General features: G+C 36.3%; 2 protein-coding genes and 1 long non-coding RNA gene across 11 annotated transcripts in view; 2 read left to right on the top strand and 1 right to left on the bottom strand.

Moving 5' to 3' along the window:
* Positions 1 to 1,482: 1,482 nt before the first annotated feature.
* LOC100800977 (protein LNK2) lies at positions 1,483 to 16,052 on the top strand. 9 transcript variants are annotated; one of them, XR_416821.4, is made up of 8 exons: positions 1,484 to 1,821; positions 4,143 to 4,488; positions 4,674 to 4,803; positions 5,377 to 5,683; positions 11,064 to 11,741; positions 11,853 to 12,010; positions 14,710 to 15,112; positions 15,586 to 16,052. XR_416821.4 is itself a non-coding variant. In XM_006591129.4 (8 exons), exons 1-7 carry the CDS (start codon positions 1,798 to 1,800, stop codon positions 15,050 to 15,052), a joined length of 1,986 nt encoding a protein of 661 aa, XP_006591192.1. In that variant the 5' UTR covers positions 1,484 to 1,797; the 3' UTR covers positions 15,053 to 15,079; positions 15,586 to 16,052. The 9 variants fall into 9 exon arrangements, 7 of the variants coding, with proteins under 7 accessions (XP_014619559.1, XP_006591192.1, XP_006591193.1 ...); XM_006591129.4 differs by having other exon boundaries at positions 14,710 to 15,079; XM_006591130.4 differs by lacking the exon at positions 15,586 to 16,052 and adding an exon at positions 15,178 to 15,399 and having other exon boundaries at positions 14,710 to 15,079.
* LOC121173102 (uncharacterized) lies at positions 12,026 to 14,458 on the top strand. The gene is made up of 2 exons (XR_005887303.1): positions 12,026 to 12,367; positions 12,450 to 14,458. It is a non-coding gene; the product is annotated as an uncharacterized lncRNA (long non-coding RNA).
* A 2,061-nt stretch (positions 16,053 to 18,113) lies between the features above and the next one.
* LOC102669091 (DNA-directed RNA polymerases I, II, and III subunit RPABC1-like) overlaps positions 18,114 to 18,389 on the bottom strand; it is a 6,646-nt gene continuing 6,370 nt past the window's right edge. Inside the window, exon 6 of the mRNA XM_006591568.1 lies at positions 18,114 to 18,242. Within this exon, the coding sequence (XP_006591631.1) occupies positions 18,114 to 18,242 (129 nt within the window). The remainder of the gene's footprint in view (positions 18,243 to 18,389) is intronic.

Here is an 18,389-nt window from a genome sequence, read left to right as displayed (position 1 = left end):
TATCTATGGAATGTGACCAGTTTTAAGAAGGTCCATTATTAGAGGTCTAGCTATTCTATAATGGATGGTCTACTATTCTTGGTCAACCCGAGTTAGTGTTGGTGAGGTGATCTTGATCAAATGATTCATAACCCACCAAACACTAAGTTAGACATGAGTGTTTAAGCATATATGTATGAGTTGATCTTACTGGACGAATGTCAGTCAATTGGTCTACAACCCTATAAGTATTAAACCTATAAGACATAAGTGTTTTAGTGTTATCGTAACAGTCATCCATCTCAAGACCTATCTTAGTCGGACAGTCCACTTTTAATGCATATGCTTTAAAAATATAAGTCATTATTTTATTGCAATTTAAAACTAATTAATTGAGGCACTAAAATTTATATAAAGGATTAATATTTTTTTAATATCAACAAATATTTCTAAAGATGAAACTAGTAGTTACATGTTTAAAAGACATGTAAAAAATGAAAACTTTGTTATGCTATTTAGAATAGCCACATTCCTTTTTTACACTTGTTTTCCTCCAATTTCTTTTTTGTCAAAAGTAGGTAAAACAACAAATTTCCCTAAATTTAGGTGGTACACAACCAAAGGAGAAAGTTGTTTATACTCAAAAATTCATTTTCATGAATCTTTTGACCAATGTTTTGAAAATTAAACTAGACACTCTTTAAAATTAAAATATTTTAGAACCAATCAAATCTGTCTAAAATTAGTGAAAATTAGAATGAAATCCGCACAAAGGATTGATATCTTTTTTATCTTAATAAATATTTTTATCATAGTTTTTTTTAGTTTTTATTTAATCTAATTTGTTTTAAGATAGATAAAAACACATAATTTAAATATTTCATATATATAAATTATTTTGTCTACTACTATTATTTTTTTATCAATAAAACATAATTTAGTCATTTATATTAATTTATAATTTTTTAGATCTTCATATTGTATGAATCTAAAAATTTTATTCTTTAAAATATAAAATTAATTCAATTACTATTTAATTTAATTACGGTTGAATCATTAAACTTCAAAACAAAGTGTTCACCGATTCTAATATTTAAAAATCTTGATTTTGACCATAGTTGGAAAACTTTGAATGTAATCGCCAAGTCAAGCTGATTTTTATTCATTGTTCCGCGCCCATTCCGGGCCCATCCGAAAGCGACCCCTGAAACGACCTAAGCCACTAGACAGGCCAATGGTTGGGCCCACACAGCTTACGAGGATCCCGACGAACCAACCAACCCCCACCACCAAAACGACAGCACCGAAACCCGAAACGCAAAATCTCTAAAAATAGAGAGAGAGAGAGAGAGAGAGAGAGAGAAAACGTAGCCCAATGAAGTTAGAGTATTTGATAGGGCAATTCCTGGCCACTACTTCAGATACGTTTTCATTCACACGTGTCGCACATGTGGGACCCACCCTCCGTTTCTAAGCCATTCGTCTACGCACGTGACGTCACGTGCACTCTGCCCCATCATACTTTCTCTTTCTCAGTCTCTCTTCTGTTTCTTCTCTTTCTCTCTCGAAACTCCGTTGTTACCGTTTTGCTTTGTTGAAGATTTTTTGAGGTTATTCGCGTTTTCTTCTTTTGCATGTTCATTTCTCCGTCGATCAGTGAAGTGTGAAACGACGCCGTTTCGTTGCTCTCGGCTCGAACTGATGGAGTGGGTTTCTCTGTGATCTCGAGGGGGAGTTCGGCGATGTGTGAGCTAATTCGGTGCCTGGTGTTTGATTCTGTTTTCGGTTTTGCGCATTTTTTTGCTCGAATTATATGAAATGTTTGATTGGAACGACGAAGAGGTGCGTTAATTTTTTCAGCTTTTTTATTTTTTGGAATTTTTAGTTTAATTTTTGGTCAGAGTCTTTGATCCAGTTTTTCTTTTAGTGTAATTTTTTGGTATTGCTATTACACGTGCTTAGGTTCTTGTTGTTGAAATGAATTTGATGGTTTGTTGTGTGTCTCTGGTGATTTAAACATGGAAATGGAACGCTACTAGATTGAGGTGAAGTTGTTTGTGTAGCTGTAGAATTTCTTTTCCTTTTTTTTTTTGGCCTTCCTTTTGGTTAAATGCTTTTGGGAACTCAAAAATTGCAAAACAAATATGTCGTACAAATATTGAAAACTGTAACAAATGTCTGTTATTGTTTTTTATGTCAAGGAGGCGTGACTCTTAGCTAGAGATAGATAGATAGATAGATAGATAGATAGATAGATAGATAGAGAGATTGATTAGTACTTAGTTTGTTTAGATGGTCGTAGCATTCTTTGCACTACTGATGTTGCATAATGACAATGTTACGTCAAGAAAATCAGAGAGAATTTTGAAACTGATGTTCCAATCTCTAAATATTGCATGAAATGGAATTGTAAAGGCAAGACAGGAATTGATTTCAGTAGAATTTCCGAGTGAATGGTATAGTAGATGGTTAATATTGACAATAATCCAGAGAAAGATACAAAGAATCAAAAGTATGTGATGATTTGTTGATATCTTTTGCAAATGGGCTTTTGCTCCAAAATTTTCATTGATTGCTTAGTGTTATAAGTACCTTAGACATGTCATTGTAAGTGACAGTTGTATTTACTTATCCAACTGTAGTTAATAATCTATAATTAGAGTCCTCTGTATCATAAGTTAGAATATGAGTGCATCATATTCTTGCTGCATTGCTAATTTTCAATGAGGTGAGGCAAGAGCCTGTTGGAGAGTACAAGGCTCTGCAGCAAAGTGGGATACAGTCTTGGTTTAACTATACCAGATTGGAATTTGGTTTGCATGGAGTGGACAAATCTGGAAGAAGCTGAACAGGTGGTTGGACAGAGTCATTGGTGGGGCTAGAGGTAGTAGAAGGGAAGGTTGATGAACTGGAGTTGGATAATGATGTAGACTCTTGATGATGGGTTGTGTGAGGAACATTGATGGATGACACCTAGAGGGCTGAGTTTGGAAGTAATTTTAGGTGTTGGCAGCAGTGAAGTAGAGGAGGCAAATGGGAGTTTTGATCCATTGAAGATTACATCTTTTGAGATCAATTCATGAGAGTATCAAGCACATAGAGACCAATTGTCATTTCATTCAGGAAAAGGTCCTTGCTGCGAAATTACTACTGATTTGTCAATTTAAGTGATCCACTTGTTGACATGTTCACCAAATCCTTCACATGTATCAAACTTGGTTCTTATGATCTATATATTTTTTAGATTGAGAGGGAGTGTTAAATATAGCATATTCAGCACATGCAAATATTACTTTTAGCACATGTTATTAGCACTTATTAGGGATATCATTTTATGGTACATGTGTGTGTTCATCATTCTACACACAATTACCAAACATAATAAATCTTAACTATTCTATACAAAATTCAGCCTTGTATAGTTAGGGAGTGATTCAGTTTAGTTGCCAGCTGTACACACTACCTGACTTAAAAGATAGAATAACTGCTCATCTAATATTATAACAGTGGAGTACTGAAGTGATCTAGAGATCACTCTAATATCCATTAGTCATAATCAGTTTACAATTTTTTGACGTGATGCCAAATTAGTTGGGTATTTCACTGAAATAAACAATTAAATGGACATATCCTTCATTAGTTTCAAATGCTGAGTGATAGTTGGTAATGAAGTTTTTGTAAATTTTGTTATGTCTTGCCCTCTTGCTCTGTACATTTGTGTTCTTCCCAGTGTCTATTAATGTTACTATTGTCAACATCTAGAGTGTACTTTTATTATTGTTGACTTCAATCACATCAATAACCAATAGGCTAAATTGCAATTTTGGTCCCCCAGGTTTTTAATTGTAACATTTTGTCCCCCTAGTTTTACAAATTGGTGATTTTGGTTCATTTGTTAGATTATTAACTAATAATTGTGATTAATTATAAATGAATTAAAAACCATTAATTATTAATTAAATTAATAACTCTACTTATCACAATTATTAGTAATAATCTAACAGATGCGTCAATATTGCTTATTTATAAAACTAGGGGACCAAATGTTACGATTAAAAACCAGGGGATCAAAATTGTGGATTTGGAAAACTTGGAGAACCAAAATTACAATTTAGCCTAAACAATAATAATACTAATAATGTTTAATGATGGATTGTTTTCAGCTAGCTAACATAATATGGGGTGAAGGAGGTGAGAGTGTTGATCATATTGTGCCATATCCAGAGGTAAATGAAGATGTTAGCAACATAAAAGAGTGGAATCAAGAAGCTGCTGCGACTAAGCTCACCAAGCTGAAGAGGCCAGAGGCTAAAACTGATTTTCATGAAAGAAAGCTAGGAAGCAGTTCCAACCTTGATAATAGTGGAGAACTACTAACCTCAGGATATGGAACAAATGCATGGCCTGACTTGTCTTTATCCACTTCAGCTAACATTGATCAGGGTTCCCTGGGTACTGAAGTATCTAAAAATTTAAGTGAACTTAGCAAATTCAGTTCATCAAGAGGTGGTAAAATTGCCAATTTGCTGGAATAATGACTAGATAACATGTGTGTCTATTCATTTTTGTGTTTGTACAGGCCTCTGTCTGTTGATGTCTTTTCTGCTTGTCTCACCATCATTTTATGAAAAATAATAAACATGCATGATATGTAGTTATATTTTGCCATTTCTAATTGTATTAATGTCTGACAGAAGAAACTACACAACATGAAAAGGATGCTGAAATTTTCCAAACTGCTCATGAAGGTAAAGAGCAAGGTGATTTTGTTGATTATGGATGGGTCAACATAGGAAGTTTTGATGACCTTGATCAAATTTTTAGGTAATGTAGATTATCTCTATCGCATTATAGAATGCATGTGTATCAGATAGCATTATGATCACCAGTGTATTTAATATCATGTCATTCTTTTTACTGAATTACTGAAATCTAAAATTGGACTAAACTTCTCTCCTGTTTTCCTATTTATGAGAACTGTTGTATTCTTCACTTTTCAAAACTGCTTATACTTTACTCAATCTTCATTTAAGTTCCTTCTATCAAACTTGAATGGAAAAATATGTGCAGCTGTGCACATTCGTCGTTCAATGATAAAGTACCATCATTAAAAGGGAAAATATGGGAATAATTACAATATTAAGTCTTTGAACAATTTTACACTAAACTAGGAAGACTTCATTTCACCAAAGTTTGAACTTAGAAAGATTGCCAGTTGGTAGTTTTACGTGCCTTGGTCTTCATTATACAGTGCATGTGATGGATAACATTGGAGAGATGTGAAGTCCTGATTAACAGTGAATGTTTGTAGACATACATCTATACTTTTAGTTATTAGTCATGTATTTTACAATGGCATCTGTCTGACTGAATATTCTACAAGTGATGATTTTGCAGCAATGATGACCCTATATTTGGCCATGCAAGTCTTGATAATTCTAATGAGCTTTGGTCCTCTAAAGATGTGAGTAAAAATGCAGCACCTTTACCATTGGACACACCAAGTTCATCAGGTGCTTTAAGGAACAGAACTGAGCCTTTGGAAATCAAAGAAGAATATGCTCAATGTAGTGATGAATCATTGGACCTCAACAATGAGAAGATTGGGGGTCCTGCATCCCAGGTTATAGAAAATGCATGCACAATCACAGCTAAAGTGGGAAATGATGGAGTTAGAAGTAAGCCTCCAGGAAAGGAACAGCAGGTATGCCAATTTTCACAATGATCCAGTATCTTTGTTAGTTATCTCTCTATTTGTACAGTGAACTAAATAAATACTCCCTCTGTCTAATTGATTCCTAAAAGTAAACATACATGTGGTACTTAAGCCATGAGGATCTCCCACCTAATGTACTTGTCTTTTGGGTTGGGCTCTGTTCATGTGCTTAAGTCCTAACAGGTGGGCTAGGGTTATTCTTCTTGCACCATTCAAATTTCTTCTACACCCAAAATATTTTAAAAAATTCCTAATTTACCCTTTTTTACTTCTTCTTCATTCCTTCCTTTTTTCTTTTCTTCTTACACCATTCACTTACGTTTTTTTGTTGGCTGAGCTCCTCCTTCCACATTGTGGTTGGTTTCGTCGAGGTGCATTGTCGCGATGGTTGGTCACTTGCTACATTGAGTTCGTGGTTGTCGTCGTGGTGGGTGTTGCGATGCAACGGCGGAGGAGGTTAGTTTTTTACATTTGCGAACGATCTGATCATACGGATTGACAATCCATATGATCCATACAGATTGCCAATCCGTACGGGTTTAACGCAGTAAAAAAACAAACAAACACAGGAGATAGGGTACTCACGGCGACAGCAGGAGGTGAGATGGGAAAGAAGATTTGCTGCAATGAACCACGGATTAAGCAATCATAGAATGGTGAGGATCAACGAAGGGGGGAGAGACTCGCGGCACAAGGGAAGGGAAGGAGGCCAATAGTGAATGGTTTGTGGAGGGATAGGTGTATTTGAGTTTTAACTGAAGGACAATTTCGGATTTTCACTTCAATTGCTGGGTGTAGAAGAAATTTGAATGGTGCAGGAAGAATAACCTGGTGGGCTATGGGATTTAACCCATTTTAATAGCTCTAGTTGAATGGCGATAAAAAATTGATTTGTCAGCTTCATTATGAGTCATATCAAACTGCTGGACCAACATGGTTAATCTACTAAACTCTATACCCTCAGTGGTCATTTAAGACTAGAAAGTGATTTCTAAAGACTGACAGACAAGTCGTGAAGACCCCTCCTGAGCGATAAATTCAGGAGGTTGCTCCATATGCACCTTTTTTACAAGACTAAGTAAGGACATGGATCTACTGCACCTGTTAAAAGTTGAGAATAAATTATAGAAATCTAAGGCCCTGAATGAGAGTAGGGATTGAATACCATTGTAACAAGCATTGTAGTCCAAATCGTGTCCTGGAGCTTAAGATCGTACACTTTTATGATCTTTTCCATCCTCATTGATCTCACATTGCAGCTGGCTCTCAATTTTGGCAGATCGCACTGGATCACCTGGAAGATCGAGGCTTGTGCGCGGCGCGGCACTTTTCGTGAGTCTGTTTGGAGTTTTTTTCCCGGTTAGGTTTGGTTTTAACCAGAATTGCTTCAGCCCCCAAAAAACATAATAATTACTTAAGCTCAAAGCCCAACTCGCTATTCCCTCTCCATCCAAATACTCCCATGCCCCCTTTTCACCTAAAAATAAAACTACTGCTCTTCCTTTGGTAGAATACCAAAAATTACCACCCCTTTTCACTTAAAAAGAAAACTATGGCACTTGTCTCTTTCTCTCATGCGATATTTTTCTTTCTTCTCTCTTTGTGTGGACTGCACCCTTCTTAGGCCCTTTTCTTATAAAAAAAAAAACACATCTTTATCAATTTTGATCGCACCTTTCTCATCCAATATGAGAAATTTGTTCATCTTTGTCACCTTCGCAGGCCCTTTTCTCTTCCAATATGATAAAAAAATTTCATCTTTGATTGTTTTGTAAGGCTTGGATTTTGTGTGACTTTATCTTGTTAAATTTAAGTGTTTGAAGTGTGATTTAGTCATTTAATACTACTTTATATGCACACATATATGATTGTGTATGCATATATATGAATTTAATAAATTTTGTAGGATCTTACAATCCGTGTTATGATCCTCTGATTTACAATCCAAACTCCCCTTCCCAATCTTGGGTAAAGTCTCAATTTTAACTACCATGTTAGCAAGTTGGACTTGATTAACATCTTTGATCCAACTTGAGGGGGAGTGGTGAGAATCGAGTGTAATTTGTATGCTTAAGGTGTGTCCTTTACCATATGTACTAGGGTTAGTGATAGTGACAATGTTCCACTTGAAACTGAAGGAGAAACACCCTCCTTTCTCACTCAACTTTATTAATTTCAAAAAAGAACATATATATAGAGTACAAGATGGAGAGAGAAGGGCAATGACAGTGACAACTCACTACTGCCCTTCTGAACAAGCTTACCAACTAAGCTACCAAATATAGATAAAATACAAGGATATTCAACACTCCCCCTCAAGTTGGAGCATATAAATCATATGCACCAAGCTTGGAACATATAGTCTGAATTTTGGGTCCTCTTAAGGACTTAGTCAAAATATCTGCTGGCTGATCATTAGAACCAATGAACTCAATGACAATCTCCTTGGACAGAAGCTTCTCTCGAATGAAATGACAATCAATCTCTATTTGCTTAGTCCTTTCATGAAAAACTGGGTTTGAGGCAATATGAAGAGCAGCCTAATTATCACAATACAACTTCATTGGCAACTCTTCACAAAACCTCAATTCCTGCAGAAACTGTTTAAGCCACATGAGCTCACAAATAACCATAGCTATAGATCGATATTCAGCTTCTGCACTGGACCGAGCGACAACTGTCTGTTTCTTGCTTTTCCAAGAAATAAGATTTCCTCCAATAAAGACACAATAGCTTGATGTAGACCTTCTATCCATGGGACAGCCGGTCCAATCAGCATCACAATATCCCGATAGTTGTGTATTACCCTTGTCTTCATACAACAACCCTTGACCAGGAGCTTTTTTAACATATCTCAGAATACGCATGACAACATTCCAATGGTCCAAATGAGGATTCTACATAAATTGGCTAACCACTCCCACAACAAAGGAGATATCAGGTCTGGTAATGGTAAGGTAAATGAGTTTTCCCACAAGCCTCCTATATCTCTCGGGGTCAGGATAAACTTCACTTTGATCTGCCATGAACTTCAGGTTTGGATCCATAGGGCTTTCAACAGGTCTACAATTCTGCATACCTGTTTCTTCTAAAATATCAAGAGCATACTTCCTTTAAGAGATCACAACACCATCTCCTGATTGACTTAATGAAATTAGATTATAGGGACACTGAGGAATGAATAACACAAAATTCAATTTCAGAGAAGGAGATAATGAAACTTGACCACTTCCTTGAGACACAACTTTGGAACCATTGGCTACAGTAACGTGGTGATGAATTTTTGGAAAAGAGAAGGATGAAAAGGAGGACTTATTACCAGAAATATGATCAGAGGCACCTGAGTCAAGTATCCAAGGACTAGAACCTTCAATGGATTGAGAGATACAAGCTGTTGAAAAACATGGTACAAATGAGGATTGAACTTGGTTGCTGGGTTTCTCGGATTTAAGCTTCAAATATTCCTAATACTCCTCATCAGAAAATCTAGACTCTACTTTCTCTGATCGAGAGACCTGTGCGACCTTGTTAAGAAACCCATGCAACGAATAACAATTCTCTTGGGTGTGACCCATCCTCTTGCAATAAGTGCAATGAGGACGTCCACCCCTTCCACTGCGACCTCCTCTGTTGTTGCGACTACTTCCTCTTCCTCGAGACCCAACCATGGCTGACGTCTCCACTCCATCAGTGGGATTCTCATCCTTCAATAAATGAGGCAGGTGGAGAAGCCTAGTGATGAGGGAATCCATTGATGGAATCTGGTCTCCAGCAAGTACTTGATCACGCACATGATCAAAGTCTGAATGCAAGCTTCTCAAAATAAGAACCATGTAGAATTTGTCAAGTTTCCTATTCACTTCTTCCAATGAATCAGCTACAAGGAACTTTCTCAGTTCTTCCACGGCAGCCTGAGCCTTACCCACATGAGTGATCATGTCATGACTGGTTTGCTTGAGGGTTGTAACTTTCATGGTTGTATCAAACAAGCTTTGGATATCATTGACAAAGAATTCTTGGGCTTTCTTCCAAAAAGAACGACATGATTTAAATGATCAAAGGATCTCCAAGATATCCGGCTCAACTGATTGTCATAACACGGCACACAATTGATAGTCAAGCTTCTCCCATTCAGGTCTTTTATCATCTGAAACAGAATTAGAGGTTTTCTCCAAGTAGTCATGGTGTCCTTGACCAAGGAACCACAACTCCACGGAAGCAGACCATGAAGGGTAGTTTTTCCAGTTCAGCTTTGCAGTGGTGATGGTTGGGGTCCCGGAAAAGCAAAAGACAGGTCCAGAGGAGGCCATTTAAGAGCCAAACAGCAAACCCTAACACACAAGAGAGGAAAACACACAAGAGCTGACCAAACGGCTTGCCGGAATCGGGAGGTGAGGCCTGAAACACACCCAAGAGGCGACGACGAAGCTACCGGGACCGGATAGGGCAGCTTCCGACGCCGGCACGGCGGCGCGTGAGCTGCACGCGCCGGAAAACGCGCAAGGAAGAAGCGGCGCGTGAGGCGGCCGACGGCGGCGCGAGTTCCAGGGGTGGGTCGCGCTTTTCGAGGCGATCCAAACCCTGGTCTCGCCAGAGATGACAGCGGCCGGTGGCGGCGGACAGCAGTCGGAACCAGCTCTGGTACCAACTTGAAACTGAAGGAGAAACACCCTCCTTTCTCACTCAGCTTTATTAATTTCAAAAAAGGACATATATATAAAGTACAAGATGGACAGAGAAGGGCAATCACAGTGACAACTCACTGCTGCCCTTCTGAACAAGCTTACCAACTAAGCTACCAAATATAGATAAAATACAAGGATATCCAACAGTTCCTATTGAAATGGACAACTAGTCATTGTACAAATGTAAAGAAATGATACATGGTCAATTCAGACACAGTTCATTTATATTATTGATTTCATCCATAATTGCACTCTACCAACATTCCTTGTACTAAATTTTGTTATTTGGTTACTTTACCACCTCATTTTGGAAGTTTAAAGCTGAAGCTCCTGCCCTTTTAGCAATATAATTATTACGTTCTTTAGGAGTTTAGAGACTAGCGATTATTAGTTTCTAGGTTGAGGAAAATTTGAAATATGCAATTTAGCATCTTTAGAAAGCACTAGTTCTTTTCCATGATGGATAATCTTTCTTTGTTTGAACTTTATTTCTGTGTTTAGAATTGCACTTATATTGTGTCCTTTGGTGTATGTTTTATTCTGATTAGATGTGCATGTCTTTCATACATGGCTGAACACCCTTGGCATAATTATGTGCTACAGCTCTAGCAGAAGATTTATTTCACCTGTTTCTTCTCAAAGTCAAGTAAGTATTTGATCTTTATCATTTCATATATGTGCAGGTTATTAGGCAAAAGAACCTTCTGAAAACTCGGAAAAAATCACAGGTAAAACAAGAGGAGAATACCTTGCAGGATTTCTATGGTAATTGGTCTCCTTCAGCAGCACCAGCAAAACAATTTCAGAATCAATTGGCACCTTCTGTCATACAATCTTCTCCCTCTTCAATTTTTGGGCAACCAAAGCAGATCCAAGGAGCTGAAACCCTATATCAGAATATCATAAATCCATATGTGACTTCTTCTGTGTATGGGAACCTTACTAATACATATCCTGCTATGCCAATGCTATCGCAGACTCAGCCAGCACTTTCTGGCTACGAAGTGTCTCCTGGTATAGTAAATCGTGTGAACAATTCTGTGGACTCAGTCAAGCCCCAAATCATGACTCCTCAGGAGAAAATTGAAAAATTGAGGAGGCGGCAGCAAATGCAGGCAATGATTGCTATTCAGAAACAACGCCAACAATTGGGCCATCAAGTTCCTAGTAAATCAAGCACTCAAAAATGTCCTCCAGAAATTCAAAGTCACCTTAGTGATGGGACTGATGAAGATCTAAGAACTTTTCCTGCGCTAGATCCACCAATTGAACAAGATGATTCTAATACAATGTCAGTGGCAGTTGGTAATGATTTCGTTGAAGACACCGTACTGTACGGGCTTCAGCATATTATATCAAAGGTATGGTTGAATTGATACTTGCTAATATTATATAGTATATGTGTAGTATAATTGTTTCCTTGTATAATAATCCGGGCATGGCTACAATCCCAAGGCAAACTTTTTCTACAGTTAGACATCAAAATAAGACTCTGCATCAGAGATAGTTTGTTCCGGTTGGCACAAAGTGCAACACAAAGGCATTATGCTAGTGATACTAGCAGTACAAACAAAAGTAGCAGAGAAGAACTTGAAGTTGCTGCAAGAGAAGAAAGCAATAGCCAAAACAGGTAGTAACACTACTACAATGCATTACAACTTTAAATGTCATTACTTATCGCTTTTTTGTTTTTACATCATCATTAACATCAAAAGCAGAATAGGAGGAAACTGGAATAGGTTTATGTGAAAAATATCTGGTGCTAGTGAGTACTACGTATTTCCTTTTACATCATTGATGGACAAGAAGAAGTCGAAATACATTAAGGTTTATATGCATCTCCTGGCACCACTTTATGAGTAAAATATCTGGTGTTTGAACAGACGTTCTTCATATTACTAATACCAATGGCATGTTCCAGATTTATTACTAATACCAATGGCATGTTCCAGATTTGCGGGCCACATAAATCTAACAAGGAATAAGTGTAAGAGAATACTCTCCAGACGTTCTTCTCTTAAACAATCAAATTTGATTACAATTGTTTAAGAAAAGCTATTTATACCTAGGTATGACAAAGGGCCCAAGTAATGTTTGCATGCAAGTCAGACCCAACTAACGGAACACACAAAATACGAAAAGAGCATCCAAACAGGGCATGAGATCTGTTAGGACTCGCTTAGCATGCATGCTGGCTTGCTTAGCGCCCAAGAATTCTCACTAAGTACACATGTATCTTGCTCAGTGAGCCTATAATTAACTCTTTGTCATCGATTTTCACTTAGCTAAAGTTAAGGCTTGCTCAACAACGGATTTTCAGTCGCTAATTCTGTCACTAATTTCCTGATAGCTTTCTTCCTTGAGGATCCAATCAATCACTTTGTTAAGCTTTTCGGGCAAGTTCCTCATGTATCCATTTGCTCCTATCCCTTGTTATAGGTCCTTCCATTCCTTGTAGAGCATTCTCATGCTCTTCCATGCCCTCCTCCTTGGTCTTTTCTTGTAGTCTGCTATTGCTGGTGGTCTAGAAAGCAAGCAAGATCCAGCACCAAGGTCGAATATGGTAGTCTAGCTACTGCCACTCAGATATTTTGTTGATACAAACCTTGCTTAAATAGCTTATTGTGCCTCATCTCATTCCTGCTCTCTATTGTGATAATCCCATGCTGTCAACCTTGTTCATAATTTAGTTCTTGCAAGAAACTAACATGTTGAATTTTATTAGTTCTACTTGAAAAAAAAAAAACTTCGTACCCCATTGTCCAGAGGCTCTTCGCTATGCGAAGGTATGGGGGAGGGATGTTGTACGCAGCCTTACCCTTGCATATGCAAAGAGACAGTTTCCGGATTCGAACCCATGACCAACAAGTCACCAAGGCACAACTTTACCGCTGCACCAGGGCTCGCCCTCATTAGTTCTACTTGAAAGTCCAGAAAAAAAAAATGATTTTGGTAAAAAGCACGAGGAGAAAATCCCTCAGCTCTGTTTATCTATAATATGGTATTTACAATGGAATTAATTACATAATCTGGTATAATCAGATTTAACAGAATATCAGGCATACAAATCTCAACATGATCTCAGCATATCTCAAAACTCCCTCTCAAGCTGGAGCATATAATTCATATGCATCCAGCTTGGTACATATATAGGCTATCCTCACACCTTGGAGAGACTTGGTGAAGATATCTGTCAGCTGATCATTGGAGTTCACAAACGAAGTGGTGTTTTCTCCGGAAGTGATCTTCTCATGGATAAAATGATAATCTATTTCAGTATGTTTAGTCTGTTCATGGATTAGATGTTATATGGAGAGCTGCTTGGTTGTCGCAAATGAGTTGCAGTGACTCAACTTAACAGAACTTTAATTCACTAAGGAGTTGTCTCGCCGATAAGTTCACATGTAGTAACAGCCATAGCACGATACTCAGCCTCCGCAGTAGATCTAGCCACAACATTTTGCTTCTTGCTTTTCCAAGAAATAAGATTGCCTCCAATTAGAACATAATATCCTGAGGTTGATCGCCAGTCATTAGGAGATCCTGCCCAACCTGCACCAAATATGCAACAATATTAAGATTCAAACCACAACATCCCAATGACTGTAGTAGGGAGAATTAAGAAATTGACTCACAACACTGACAACAAAGGATAATCAAGGATTATATTCATTACTAGTCATTATTGTGTTTCCTTATATTGTACTCTTATTGATTATAAATAAAGAAGGCTTAAATATGTTTTAGGTTCTTGATAAATGACCGATTTTTGTTTTGGGTCACTAATAATTTTTTTCGTTGCATTCGATCCTTGATATACCAAAACCCCTGTTTTGAGTCTCTGCTATCAGTTAAGTGATGACATGATACTTTGTGAATAGGTCTTCCCAATATATATCTGCCGTTGAGATGGTATCACATTATCATTTCATTGACGATAAAGACTCAAAATAACTGTTTTGATATATCAAGAAACCAATGCAACGAAAAAAATTATTAGGGACCCAAAGCAAAAAACTATAATTTATTAGGGCCTAAAACATATTCAAGCCAATAAAGAATTACATGTGTGATAATACACAAAATGACAGCAAACACTCTTATACATAGTTTACCTTATTAGAGATCACAGTATTATCTTCGAACTCCAATAGAACTATAAGCATGTTTATCTTGCAAAAACAATGATGGATCTATCATTGTTTTTACTTTATGAACCATAGATATGTTGATTGCACAGTAAAGATGCTATGTATTATCACCTTGATTGCACTGTAGAGATGCTATGTTGCTAACTATTTCATTGTATGAATCATGTTGTTATCACAGATATGCCAGGATGCCTGATGTTGAAACAGAGACGAATCCCATTGATAGAACTGTGGCTCATTTACTTTTTCATAGGCCTATGGAGTTGACCCAAAACTATTCTGACAAGTTGGAGTCGCCTATTTCTACCAAGGTGCAATGTGAAAGCAAAGCAGCTAACCCAGTGAACTTTCCCATGAGTTACTCACAAGATGAGGACGCGAAAAACAATCAACAACTTTCTCACCTTGGGTTTAAGAATCCTTGGGTTGATGCCCAGTCTATGGATCAAATTAAAAACAATCCTTGCATAGACATGTCAGAGAATGCATCCAACACACATGAACTTGAAGCCTCTCAATGAAGAAAGAGGTTGTCCCGAAATCTGAGGGTAAATCCTTCCTTAATACATCTATGCTTATTGGTATGCTTCCCTCTTTCAATATATATGGATTTACTGGTAATGCAAATGTTTTATTTTATTGTCAGCCATTCGGATCATAAGCAAGTGCAACTATCACTGTAGAATCCTGGGAAACAGTTTCATGCATGCATGTTATCAGTATTATTAGTTTTTCTGCTGTTTTAAAACATGACAATGTATATCAGTATCTATGTTGTTTTAATCATAACTACAACAAAAGTGTCTCGCAAAGCCACTTATATGTCAAATTTAAGTCTTTGCCTGACTCACTTAGACCAGGCTTTAAAGTTGGTGTCGTATTTCTATATGTACGACTTGCCATACCTACCTACCCCTCATCATATCATTATTTAAGATTGAGACATAAACTTGCGATTTTTAATTTGAATTTAAGTATGTTCTGGACTTCTGGGTTTCTGCGGAAAATTTATAACAAGCCTATTTGTCTTTATCTATATATTTTGAATTTTCAGGTTGAAGTCAAGTCGATGCTTATTTTTTGCCATGCTTTTGAAGGCAAAGTATATTGTTAGTGGCATTCTGATAATGCAGTAAATACGTGCTGTAAGATTAACTTTCTAATTTGAGTAAAAATACTATGGTCCTTGCCCACAGCTTGAGTGCTTTGATAGGCAATGAACTAAGAAATCATTGCTTTAACTCAAGAGTCCCAGATTTTGGAGGAAGTTGAAGCCGCTTTTTCTGTTGCCTGATGTTGAAGACTGTATTATTCTGGTTCTTGACATGAAAGAAATAGTTTTTGGGAGATAACAGCGATGAGGACACATGGTTAGGATAGCGAAACGAAGCAAATTAACATAGCAGTAAAATGAACTCCTCGTGGTTTTCAATGTGACTGTGAGCAGTCAATGTTTCAACGCAATGAGTGATGGTGGCAAATGGATTAAGCAATAAAATAGTAGCCATTAATTTTATGAAATATGCAAAAAGATGTTAGTTTTGCAGGTTTGTTGCCTTTGAAATGTTAATTAAATACACTGAGAAGTTTAATTTCAGAATATATAAATAGTTTTCCAAAAGTTTAATTAATTCTGAAATAGGTAACAAATTTAATACTGAAAACTACAAGATTTCCACAAGTTCAATTGCAAAAGCCAAATTTACAGTACCAAATTTAAATTTCAAAAAACAAACTAGTAGAGGAAAAAACATCTCTGTTTAAATGTGTAACGTTAGGGTTATTATTGGAAAAGAATTTAAAAAAATAGACGTGTTTACAAGAAAAAGTTGCAAAACGTAAAACCCTAGATGCTATTTATGACCCCAACCCATACAGGAAGGGATCCTCTTGCTATGTATGACTCTGCTAATGAACTTTTCCGGCAAATTGACCTAACAAGAGTCACTTTTACAAACAATTTATCAAATAGGATCTCTTCCTAAACTATTTACGAACAGAGTCTATTTTTACATGCATCCCGTCATTTGTAATGGCGATAAAGCTAAGCCGTCACTCGCATTAGCGACATACCGGTTGACGTGGAGGGTGTTTCGTCAGTAGCATTGACGAAATAACTACTGGTGTCAGTAAGAGCAGGCATGGTCTCGCTATCATGACTGGCGAAATAGCAGCAAAGGAGGTCTCACTAGCATGGCTGGCGATTCCACTTTTTTTAAAAAAAATTTCTTATTCCGTGGAACAGTGAATGCAACGAAAGGGGCTGGTTTGATATCGTGTAATGTCAAAATGAAAAGTAACAATTTTTTAATCAGAGCAAGAAAGAATGACAAATGAAAGGACACAGCTTATTTCTAGGCGTTGCCAACAAAAGCACAACAGCTAAATATGATTTTTTAAATTATTATTAGTATGTATATTATTATTATAAATAATTTTTTATATAAGGATTCTAATTCATTTTATTAAATAATTTTCAGCTAAATATTTTTCAAACAATTTAATTATTTTCAGTTTATTAACTAATTATATATTTCATATCTGTTTAGTGAAAAAAATAGGAATTATTATAAATATTGAATTTAAAAAGATCATAAAATGCACCAATAATCTAACTAATTATAAAATAAAGTATAAAAAAGTGTAAGAATCTAAATATTTTTTTAGTTTAGTTATTGAAAAAGGACTATAAACTCTAAAAAAATTTAGACCATAATTTAAATTTAATTATAATTTAAATTTATGTTGTATAATGAATTTATTAATTTTTATGAAAATTACTTCAAAAATTATATTAATAATATGATTGAAGAATGTTTTAAAAGTATTTTATAATGTCATGTGATTAAACTCTTAGATATTTCATGATTTAATTAAGTTTATGGTCGAATTGGTTATTTTCTAATGACATTTCTTGTAAAACTGATTTTTTAATAAAAATGATTTTTTATATAAGGATTCTAATTCATTTTATTAAATAATTTTTTTTAATAATAATTTACATGTAATTACAATTAAAACGTGTAATTATTAGTAAAAAAATCTGTTTTTGTATTCTCCTGATAAGCTCCGTCCTTTCATTTGTCATTCTTTCTTTTTCTGATTAAAAAATTGTTAGCTTTTCATTTTGGCATCACAAGATATCAAATCAGCCCCTTTCATTGCATTCATTGTTCCACGGAACAAGAAAAAAAATTAAAAAAAAAGTGGAATCGCCAATCATGCTAGCGAGACCTCCTCTGCTGCTATTTCGTCAACCATGATAGCGAGACCATGCCTGCTCTTTCTGCTCTTTCTGACACCAACAACTGTTTCGTCAATGCTGCTGGCGAAACATCCTCCACGCCAACCGGTATGTCGCTAATGCGAGTGACAACTTAACTTTATCGCCGTTACAAATGACGGGATGCATATAAAAATAGACCCCGTTCCTAAATAGTTTAGAAAGACATCCTATTTGGTAAATTATTTGTAAACGTGACTTTGTTAGGTCAATTTACCAACTTTTCCCCCCTTTCTTTGTGTTATAAAACAATGATAACATTGGATTTATCATTTTGCAGGTAACATATTGAGAATTTATTACACAACACATCGATAAGATTCATATTGAGAATCAACCCCCGGACGACTGCGAGTGATTTTAATGACTTGCCCTTTCTCCAGCCAATAGTAGCGAGCTATGTCATTAGTTTTTGACATGCGAGGGAGCTGGAAAAATATAAAAGAAACAAATCAAACAAGATCCATTTATGGCACTGCCAGTTCATAAATAATAGTATTTTTTTATTAATGTACATTGGCAGTTACAAGAATCCACTCAAGTAAGGAATTAATGCAACATAACTAACGAAATTC

This window comes from Glycine max, chromosome 11 (assembly GCF_000004515.6).
Source record: "Glycine max cultivar Williams 82 chromosome 11, Glycine_max_v4.0, whole genome shotgun sequence".
Classification (NCBI taxonomy): domain Eukaryota; kingdom Viridiplantae; phylum Streptophyta; class Magnoliopsida; order Fabales; family Fabaceae; genus Glycine; species Glycine max.
This window is presented reverse-complemented; position numbering and strand designations above follow the sequence as displayed.